The sequence below is a fragment of the Mandrillus leucophaeus genome, unplaced genomic scaffold, assembly GCF_000951045.1.
Source record: "Mandrillus leucophaeus isolate KB7577 unplaced genomic scaffold, Mleu.le_1.0 Scaffold87, whole genome shotgun sequence".
Lineage (NCBI taxonomy): Eukaryota > Metazoa > Chordata > Mammalia > Primates > Cercopithecidae > Mandrillus > Mandrillus leucophaeus.
In genome coordinates this window covers 2,602,003-2,612,636 of record NW_012109474.1, presented here as the reverse complement: position 1 = coordinate 2,612,636, position 10,634 = coordinate 2,602,003, and the positions used below count along the sequence as shown (strand labels likewise).

The following is a 10,634-nucleotide window of genomic DNA, read 5'->3' as shown; positions in this document are numbered from 1 at the left end:
GACCATCCTGGCTAACACGGTGAAACCCTGTCTCTACTAAAATTACCAAAAATTAGCCGGGCATGGTGGCGGGCGCCTGTACTCCCAGCTACTCGGGAGGCTGAGGCAGGAGAATGGTGTGAACCCGGGAGGCGGAGGTTGCAGTGAGCTGAGACTGCGCCACTGCACTCCAACCTGGGCCACAGAGCAAGACTCCATCTCCAAAAAAAAAAAAAAAAATGAACAACAGAAAAATAAGAAAGCCAATTATGTGTGCTTCAGAGAGCGAGCTGGGGAGCAGGACGGAATGGCTAAGATGTAACCAGTGTGGTCAGTGCAACCCATGAGAACCCCAACAGTCAGGGTCTGAACAAGATACCAGGCCTGCCATTCTGACAAGAGTCAGCTCCCATTGGAAGGACTTCTCACTAAGGCTCAAGGCAGGCTGAGCAGCTGACAGCCTTCTACACAGGGCCTCTTCGGAGCCAGCATTCCTTGTCAGGCAGAGTACAGGCTCACCCAGCAACTGAGAAACCAATCCAGTGTGCACGGGAGGCCTCGGCCACCCAGCTGCTTACACATAAATCTGGACTTGGTGGTCTGGAGGTGTGGACAGAGGTTTGGAGTTAGAGCTATTCAAGAGAGGCAGCAAGAGCTATAGCAGCGTACAGTCCCCTCCCACGAGGAATCCCGGCCATCACAGGAGACCAGTTGTTCCCAGAGCTCCAGGGTCAAGGCTGAGAAGAATCCTCCCATTGGTGGGTCCTCAGCAGTAACTCTCCTCCGTGTGCTTGGATAGCAGGCAGTCTTCCAGCCTTGCTGGCAAGACTTGCCAGAGCACCCTCAGGGAAGCTCCACAGTGGGACTGAAAGAAACCATGTGAGAGTGGCATTCATTAGCTCACGCACCAGCAAACATGCAAACCTGTATTCAGGGTGTGCTCTGTCAACCTCAAGGCCAAACTTTCTGACACTCCATAGGACTATTTTACCTGTATTCCTTTCAGAAGAAATGGACAAGGTCCTGAGTGCTGCCTTCTCTCCCTAACCTGAGAAGCCACAAATGCACTTTGAGAAACATCATGCTGCAGCACTCTCTGGACCCTGAGTTGAGTACATCACAGTTCTCGCATTTACATATTTAGCACAATATCCACTCACAACACACACGTACACACACGCAATCACAGACACACAAGTGTGGGGAGAACTATCAAAGCATCCTCCTTGCCTTGATCTAGAAATACAAGAGAGACACTGTATTGGCAGGAAGGGGGCAAGACTGAGAGTTGGGAGACCTGGATTCTAGTCTCAGTTACGTGAACAAACCACTGAACCTGTCTGAATCTCAGGCTCCTTATCAGTGAACATGTGAACAGCATCCATGTCAGGAGGGAGGATGCTGAACATGTTACATATGATGCTATGACTTCCTAATGTTCATTTATTACTTGGGCTCCTATTGTTTTTTAGGGAAATGGAAAGGACAGCTTGTTTTCTAAAATTAGTAGTGAGAAGGTGAGTCATAGAGTTCTCAGGTATATGAATTCCAAAGTGGGAAAGAAGAATAAATATCTTAGCCTTTATCAGAAGAATAGCCATCCTGACTTGGCACAGTGACTCATGCCCGCAAACCCAGCATTTCGGGAGGTCGAGGCAGGTAGATCACTTGAGCCCAGGAGATAGAGACCAGCCTGGGCAACACGGTGAAACCTCATCTCTACAAAAAATACAAAAATTAGCCAGGCATGGTGGCGCATTCCTGTAATCCAAGCTACTCAGGAGGCTGAGGTAGGAGGATCATCTGAGCCCAGGGAGGTCGAGGCTGCAATGAGCTGTGATCCTGCCACTATACTCCAGCCTGGGTGACAGAGCAAGACCCTGTCTCAATAAAAAAGAATAGCCTTCCTTAGCCATCTTTTCTGGGTGTGTCCAATCTACATGGTTGTCTGCAGGATCAATGCAGTTAATATATGTGGAAACACTTTGAAATGTATACATTTAAATACATAAAGATTTACAATTGTTATAATAGTAGAAAATCATATGAGCCTACACTAGACCAAGTCCCTTAATTAGATGGCACGAGTCCTGTGATGATGGTGCTTGTGGTCATGTTCAGCTCCTAAACAGGAGACAGAGCAGCTGGGATGCAGCCCAGCCTCGGGGGTGGCAAACGGTTCATCACAGGGGACCCCGGAGCATGGGCACAGCTGCTTGATAATTGATACCCAGACAGAGGCGAGGTGATTCATCTGAGCACATGGAGCCTCGGTGCTCAAGACCGCAGGCTTTGGAGTAGACCGACCTGCTTCAACTCCCTCTGCCAGCGCTGGGGGCCTTGGGAGAGAAACTTCATCTCCCTGAGCCCCGGTTCCTCATCTGCACACAGGGATAACAACCCCTGCCTAGTGGGGTTGATGATAAACATCATTATGTAAGTCCCTGGGTGCAGGCTGGCCCCAAGCTAAGTGCTAGGTGTACCACAGCACTATTATTATCTAGTACCCTGGTTAGAGCAAGGGGTGGGGACAGGCATGGTGTGGGGAGACAGTCCCCTTCCTCCTCAGCAGGTGTTTCGGCTTAGAAGGCACGTGGCTGGTTCCCCAGGATGAACCCACTGCCTCACACCAGGAGATGGGCCTTCCTCACATCTGAAATCATGAATTGCAGCATGGGACAAGGGGATAGTGAAGCATGACAAACCCTTTGTCTCACTTAGCTCCACATACATGAGCATTTCTGTTTCTCAAAAAGGCGGAGGATTGGGGTCGGGCACAGTGACTCAAACCTGTAATGCCAGCACTTTTGGAGGTCAAGGTGGGCAGATCACTTGAGGTCAAGAGTTTGAGACCAACTTGGCCAACGTGGCGAAAACCCGTCTCGACTAAAAATACAAAAATTATCCAGGCATAGTAGCAGGCACCTGTAATCCCAGCTACTCGGGAGGATGAGGAAGGAGAATTGCTTGGACCCAGGAGGCAGAGGCTGTAGTAAGCCAAGATCACTCCACTTCACTCCAGCCTGGGCGATAGAGCTAGACTTTGTCTCAAAAAAAAAAAAAGTGTGTGGGAGAATTAGGCCCACACTCACCTGAGTTCTAGAAAACCTAAGAAAGGAGAATATGCTTTGTCCTTCTCTTTGTCTCCCACCCCATTCCCAACCCTGACATAGTGGCCAAAGGAAGCTAGGAGCCCTTAGGCACCTTCTCACAGCTCTAGTTATTACAGAGAAGATGTCAATCAAAGATGGCAGGGGCCAGGCACAGTGGCTCACGCCTGTAATCCCAGCACTCTGGGAGGCCAAGGCAGGCGGATCACTTGAGCCAAGGAGTTCAAGACCAGACTGGGCAACATGGTGAAGCCCTGTTTCTGCAAAAAAATGCACAAATTAGCTCGGTGTGGTGGCATGTGCCTGTGGTCCCAGCTATTCAGGAGGCAAAGGTGGAAGGATCACCCAAGCCTGGGAAGGTCAAGGCTGCAGTGAGCCAGGATCATGACACTGCACTCCAGCCTGGGTAACAGAGTAAGACCCTGTCTCAAAGGAAAAAAAAAAGATACTTCAAAGGTGGCAGGCAGGGGCACCAACCCAGGGACTTAGTTACAGAGACAATCTCATGCCAGTAGGGTCATGTGCAATGAACCCCTACAGGTTGAGGCAGGACAAAATGCAGAAGAGACATTAACACTTCCAACATCATATCTACAGTATTTCACTTGCTTCTTTATCTCCTCGCAGAAGGTCAGCTTCTTTCCTTCTTTCTTTCTTTTTTTTCTTTTTTTTTTTTTTTCTGAGACAGAGTCTCACTCTGTCACCCAGGCTGCAGTGCAGTGGCGCGATCTCAGCTCACTGCAAGCTCCGCCTCCCGGGTTCACGCCATTCTCCTACCTCAGTCTCCCAAGTAGCTGGAACTACAGGCGTCCGCCACCCCATCCGGCTAATTTTTCATATTTTTAGTAGAGACAGGTTTTCACCGTGTTGGCCAGGATGGTCTCGATCTCCTGATCTCGTGATCCACCTGCCTTGGCCTCCCAAAGTGCTGGGATTACAGGCGTGAGCCACTGCAGCCAGCCCTTTCTTTCTTTTTGAGACAGAGATTCATTCTTGTCGCCCAGGCTGGAGAGCAATATTGCGGTCTCAGCTCACTGCAGCCTCCGTCTCTCAGGTTCAAGCGATTTTCCTGCCTCAGCCTCCCAAGTAGCTGGGATTACAGGCATGCACCACCACGCCCAGCTTTTTAGTAGTAGTAGTAGTAGTAGTAGTAGTAGTAGAGACTGGGTTTCACCATGTTAGCCAGGCTGGTCTCAAACTCCTGACCTCAGGTGATCTGCCTGTCTCGACCTCCCGAAGTGAGCCACTATGCCTGGCCCAGCTTCTTGAAGAGATTTTTAATCTGTTTTGTTCATGCGATGTCCCTAGCACCCAGATCCATCCCCAGCACATGCTAGGAGATCATCACGTCAACATGTCCTGGGTGGAACACATGAAAACGTCCTGCTTACCTGGTTTCATTTTTCATCCTCCAGCCATCCCGACACTTGCGAAACCAGAGCTCCCGGCCTGGGGATATGCTGGTGTTCTCAGGGTCTTCTGCACAAAATGTCAGTCTAGGAAGGAAAAGAAACCATTGATGTAGCCAGAACTTTAGGGGGAATCCAGCTGTGCTTTCTGGATTCAAGGCAGATAGGTGAGGAGGCAGGGGTGAAATTTTCATGCCATGCCCTGACTCAAAAGCCTTCAGAATTCCCCATCGCTACTGCAGGGACTCTAAACTGTGTCTCACGTTGAAGCTTCCATGATTCAGCCTCATGCAGCCTCAGCCAGACCTCTCCCACCTGCTTCCCTCTGTCTATCCAAAAGGCCACTTGCCTATCAAGGCCATAGCCTCTCGAAAGCCTCCCTGACTGCTTGAGCCCTCATTAACCTAACCCTCCCTTGGCCTTTCAACTGGTTACAAAGTATGTCCTTATATAAATATTGTTTTTGTTAGTGTTGCTACTTCTTGCAACATAGAGTTAAAAAAAAAAAAAAAAAACCCGTTTTATTTTAAAACCTTATGCCCTATGTGAAATTGCTTGCTGATTTCTGTGGTTGACTCCTCCACTAGACCGTAAACTTGAACGGAGTGATTCAAAGTACCTCTAGTCCAGTGCTCTGTAAATATCCATTGGCAAGAGCAACTGCAACTCAGCTGCAAGTCAAAATCAAAGACTCAGCAAATGGACAACCAAGACTCACAAGAAAGAATCAGGGCCTAATAACCATTTCCCTGTAACTTAGGGCTGCCCCATGCAGCCTCGGGGGCGTGTGAGTAGCGTGACCACGTAATCCTTAAGTGTGTGGGGCACCTGACCCTGGAGCTGAGACAGGACAAAAGCCCCATTCATAACAGTTTAAGAACCTTTCCCAGGAAGCCCTAAGGACCTTAGGACCTATATGTTTAAACACATATAAAAACATGACCTATCTCACGCACAATCAGGAAATGCAAATTCAAACAACAGCAGGGGGCCCATTCACACCTAACAAAATGACAAGAACGTCCGTGCCACCAGATATGGATGAAAAGGAGGGAAAAGGGAACTCTTCATCCATAGTTAAGATGGAAAATTAGTTCAACCACTTTGGAGACAGATTTAATAATATCTGTTCAGGCTGGATAATGCATATACTATAACCCAGCAATTCCACTTTTTAGAACACATGCTGAAAAACAGCCCTTACACACATGTGCACAAGGAAAGTGCAGAGGATGTTCATCTCAGCACCGTTTGTAACTACAAAAAATCAGTAACAACTTAACTTATTCAGCAGAACAATGGCAAAACTATTTGTGCCATGGTGATTTACATACAGAGTTAAACAAGAATAGATTAGATCTTTATGTTTTGGATAAACTTGACAAACAATATTAGAATGAAAAAATCAAATTGTAAAATATTATGTCCACTCATGTAAAATTCAGAAGCATCCAAAACAATTCTATACATTGTTTATGTATACAAACAGAAGCACCAAGGGGGCTGGGCGCGGTGGCTCACACCTGTAATCCCAGCACTTTGGGAGGCCGAGGCAGGTAGATCACCTGAGGTCAGGAGTTTGAAACCAGCCTGGCCAACATGGCGAAACCCCATCTTTACTAAAAATACAAAAATTAGCTGGGCATGGTGGCACACACTTGTAATCCCAGCTACTCAGAAGGCTGAGGCAGGAGAATCACTTGAATCCGGGAGGCGGAGTTTGCAGTGAGCCAAGATTGTGCCACTGTACTCCAGCCTGGACAACAGAGCAAGACTCAGTCTCAAAAGAAAAAAAAAAGTACTAATGGTATAAAAACATGATGGAAGGAAACACACTAACATTTGTTAATATTGAAATATTAGTTATATTTGGTTTGAAAGAAGAAGGGTAGAGCAGAGAAGGACACAGGGGCTTCAACTGTATCTATAATGTTTTACTTTTAAAAATCTTATATCTAAACCCATATGGAAAACTATTTATATTTTTAAGTCTCAATGGTGATTTAATAGGTGTTTATTTTATTTGAAATATTTTATTTATAAGTGATCATCTTCCTGCTATCACATCCATAGGTATAGTTTGCACCTGCAAGGGCCAAGAGAAGTAAAAAGATACACAGTCTAGACCACCCCCAGTTCACAGGTTTCTAGACTAGAATCATTCAGCTGAGGGCTCCAAGCCTCCACTTCACTTCCTTCTGCTGCCAAGCTGTGCCACAGATGATGAATGTAAACCAGACATGGCAGGAATTATAATGGAGAAAATGCCAGAGGAGGGACAAAGAGGGAGGCAGTTGCCTCGTCCCATGCCAAGGCTGGCAGTGACCTCTCTAGAGGTCAGCTGAAGGACTTGGTTAAAGAAATTCTCCCTTCTTGACAAAGATCTCGCAGGCTTCCCTGGCTTCTGTTTAGAAAGAAGCCTGCTCAGGGAGTCAAGGCACGGTGTTAGGAGCTGATAGAAAGGTCTGGATCTTTTATGCTAGGCTTGGGGTTAAAAGAAATGGGAAACTGCCAGCTAGCATGGCACAGAGGATTCTCTGTGACTTGCAGTTAGGACCACAGCCCCACATCCTTGACTTAGAACCTCTGAAGGAGAGAGTTAATGATGCTCTGAAAATCAGATGCTGGGGAAAACCAGCTCCTCCCACAGATCTCATCCATGGGGGCTCCCTGGACGTGATACTCCAGTCTGCTCTGGTCAGAAGCAAGCAAAGCCTTTTGTCTGCATGGACCCCACAGTAAACAGATCAACAAGGCAGCACTCCTAAAAAGCCCGGACCAAGAGAAGTCCCCCTCCTCCAGGCTGACACAAGGCCTGGCAAACAGGGCCAGGGCTGAATTCCTGCCGCCACTGGCCCACCCCTCTCCCCGAGGGCCTATGTTCAGGGCATGAGATGCGTAACAGTTGATAGAAGCCTTGATCTGGAAGTCACTTGTCCTTGCAAAGGTGTTTGAGGTTTTACCTGCATGCTGGAGGGAAGGATTGAGGGTGGATGCAGCAAAGGAAAGGAAATGGCAGAGGCACGACCTTCTGTTCCCCACCTACACCAGGCAGAAGAAGGAGCAGGAGGCACTTACTTCCGCTGGGTTTCCCCAGACTTCACCCGGATGCGCCTGATATTCAGCTCCCGTCCGGGGTTGTGGGGTTGAGACAGGTAGCTGCGAAGCTCCTTCCACAGGTTGTACCAAGACTGAGAGGCCCCCTCCCAGGTGAGCTGGATTTTCAAGAGGTCTCCCAAGTCCTCCTCGGTGTAGACCAGGAAGGTGTTGGTGGCATTCTGCTCGATCCGCTCCACTCTACAAGTTGGAGAGAAGCTGATCTCACTCCCCTGACAGCTAGAAAACTGCCACACTGTGTGGGGTGACACAGTGGCAGTAACAACCCCACACAGACAGGAGAGAGACAGTGTGAGTCCTTCCCCCACCTCTAACCCTCCACCTCCCACCGGCAGGAACAAGATGGAAGCTCGGGTGTACTCCACATGGGCTGAACTAACTTTGCCCACAGCACTCCAGCTTCTTATCAAAACCATTCCTGGGCACCCCCTCCGCCCCACTTATGCTACTTCCTGAAAATACAGAACCAAGAAAGAACACAATAAGAAAACACAAAGAAGTCACATCCCCACTCAAGTGCGCTGTTCCGCTCAGCCCACAGGCATCTGTCTCCCCCGAACTCCTAGCTGCTTCCTGTCTGTCCCTCTCGTTTGGCTTGGCCTCGTCTGCCTTGCCCCATCTGTGTGTAAGTATGCATGTGCATGTACAAACCTGGTCTCCCAGCTAGACCCTGAGCCCTGAAAAGTGAGTTACTTTGATGATGTTTCATCACAATCCCATTACTTGGCATGACGCTTTGTCCCTGGTGGATACTCAACAAATATATACAGATCGCTATGCACCCCTCCCATAGCCACATCATTAGGAAAGGTCCAGGGATGACGTTTATGAAATTCCAGATTGCCTGAAGCCTCATCAGGCATTGCCTGGAATGAAACAGCAGTTTCTGCCCCGCTGATCTAGCAGCTTCTCATGATGCTGATTCATCCCAGGAACTTTCCTCCCTGAAACGCTGAGTCAGAGTTTGGTAGAGAAGGTGCAGCAGGAGGACTGCAGAGGCCAGCCAGACCACCTGGCTCCTCCCCAAGCAGTCGGACTCCACTCTCCTGCATGCTGCACTTGTTCACATGCTCCCTTGTGCTCTCTCATTCTCAAACCAATCTGTTCTCTATCCCAAACCCAGCAAGGGAAACTGATGACTTACATTTCCAGTGGCAGAGTCTGGGAATCTGCATTAGTGCCATAAAGGGTAACATAAAAGGTGGGCTCAATTTCTCCCATGTTCTTGTAACTGAAGACATGGATTTTCATCTGATAATGGTAAACTGCAGAGACAGCAGAACAAAGATGCTTGTAACCCTTGCTTGTCATCACAGGACACCCCGACCCAAACTGAGTCACCCAGCACAGAGATTTTAGGGCTGGTGTTCTTTTGGTTGAGCCCAACCTGCAGCCCCCATCTGCTCTTGTTCTGTCCAATGCCATAAGAGGCCACTGCAGTCTAGAGGAAGGAGCCCTGTGCTTGGGGGTTAGATCTTTTGAGGATTTTCATTTAGCTGCTTTCTAACTACATGCCCCTGGATTAAGGACCAAGGTATTAACCTCTCTGAGCCTCAACCTCCTCACAGTAAAATAATACCCAGAGTACCCAGAAAACCTTGTGATTTTGCAGTGCATTATAAAAATGTAACATGTCACTTTGGTTCACTGTTCATCTGCCTTATGTTTCTTGTGATGATCAAATGAGAAACCAAATATGAAACAGCTTTGAAAGTTAAATGCAAAAAAAAAAAAAAAAAGAAAGTTAAATGCAAGATAAAAATTTAAGATGCTGATATTGTGATCATGGACTGATAGCCACATCACAAAAGGGGTCCCCACTGTTTATTTTGTAAAGATTCCCTTTCCTAGGACATGCACAGTGTAATCTGATTTGCAATGATTTGATTGAATTGTGCTGGCCACTTCTCCTGGGCTAGGACATGCCCTGCTCTGCAGCATGGTATTAAGAAGGAGGTATAAGGGCCTTCCTCAGGGATGCTTCAGGGACTGAAGGTTACCTCTGAAAGGCATGCCTGCCCGGGTTTTTAGATACATTTTGCTGTTCCTCTTGTTCCTCATTTTCTTGGCATTGTAGCCAATGCTATTACAACGGTTCTTGCGGCAGCTCAGACAGATCCCCTTCTTGAAGCGATTGGAGTCAGTGCACTGGAAGGCAAAGCTTGGCTTGTCTTGATTCACCAGAGAGTCAACAAAGAGGTGGACGGCCCGCTCATGCTCACATTTTACCACCTCTGTGATTGCTAGGGGTGGGAGAGACAGAAAGCATGCAGGATGAGCTTTTCTCGACGACTGGACACTCAAACAATAAATACTGTAATCCTCATCAGTGATAGCTGTTCATTGTCGCTGTTAGTATTTTCATGTAATTCTTTTGCTTGTTTGTTTGTTTTGAGGCAGGGTCTCACTCTGTTGCCCAGGCTAGAGTGCAGTGGGATAATCATGACTCACCACTCACAGCAGCCTCAACCTCCGAGGTTCAGGTGATCCTCTCACCTCAGCCTCCCCAGTATCTGGGACTACAGGCACATGACCACCACACCTGGCTAATTTTTGTAGTTTTTGTAGATATGGGGTTTCACCACATTGCCCGGGCTGGTCTTGAACTCCTGGACTCAAGCAATCTTCCCACCTTCGCCTCCTAAAGTGCCGGGATTACAGATGTGAGCCCTTGCACCCGGCCTGTGTAATGCTTAATTAATGTCCAGGAAGGTGCTAGGCTCCCATTAAGATGTAGAAGAATTTAAGGCCATTCCTGCTGCCTAACTGTTCACTCTCTTGGTGGGAAGACAGCACAAATACACACAAAGCAATAAAGAGTAAGAAAGCCCATATAGTAAGTGCTAAGTAGAGTGATGCAGACCAGCTGTGCAGCAGGAGTCACTACCTCCCAATAGGGCTATACAGCCACAGAATGCTGCAAATGGATGAGATGCTAAACATCTCATGCAGGGATCAGCAAAATATGATTTGCAGGCCAGCTACCTCTTTTTTTTTTTTTTTTTTTTTTTTTTTTTTT

The 10,634-nt window shown here is 47.8% G+C and overlaps 1 protein-coding gene across 2 annotated transcripts in view; it reads right to left on the bottom strand.

Annotated features, from left to right (window-relative positions):
- Positions 1–219: 219 nt before the first annotated feature.
- LIPG (lipase, endothelial) overlaps positions 220–10,634 on the bottom strand; it is a 29,191-nt gene continuing 18,776 nt past the window's right edge. For both annotated transcript variants that reach the window (XM_011969012.1, XM_011969013.1), the window contains 5 exons: positions 9,616–9,858; positions 8,760–8,880; positions 7,577–7,795; positions 4,481–4,585; positions 220–844 (listed from right to left, as the gene is read on the bottom strand). In XM_011969012.1, the coding sequence (XP_011824402.1) occupies positions 823–844; positions 4,481–4,585; positions 7,577–7,795; positions 8,760–8,880; positions 9,616–9,858 (710 nt within the window). In that variant the 3' untranslated portion in view covers positions 220–822. The remainder of the gene's footprint in view (positions 845–4,480; positions 4,586–7,576; positions 7,796–8,759; positions 8,881–9,615; positions 9,859–10,634) is intronic.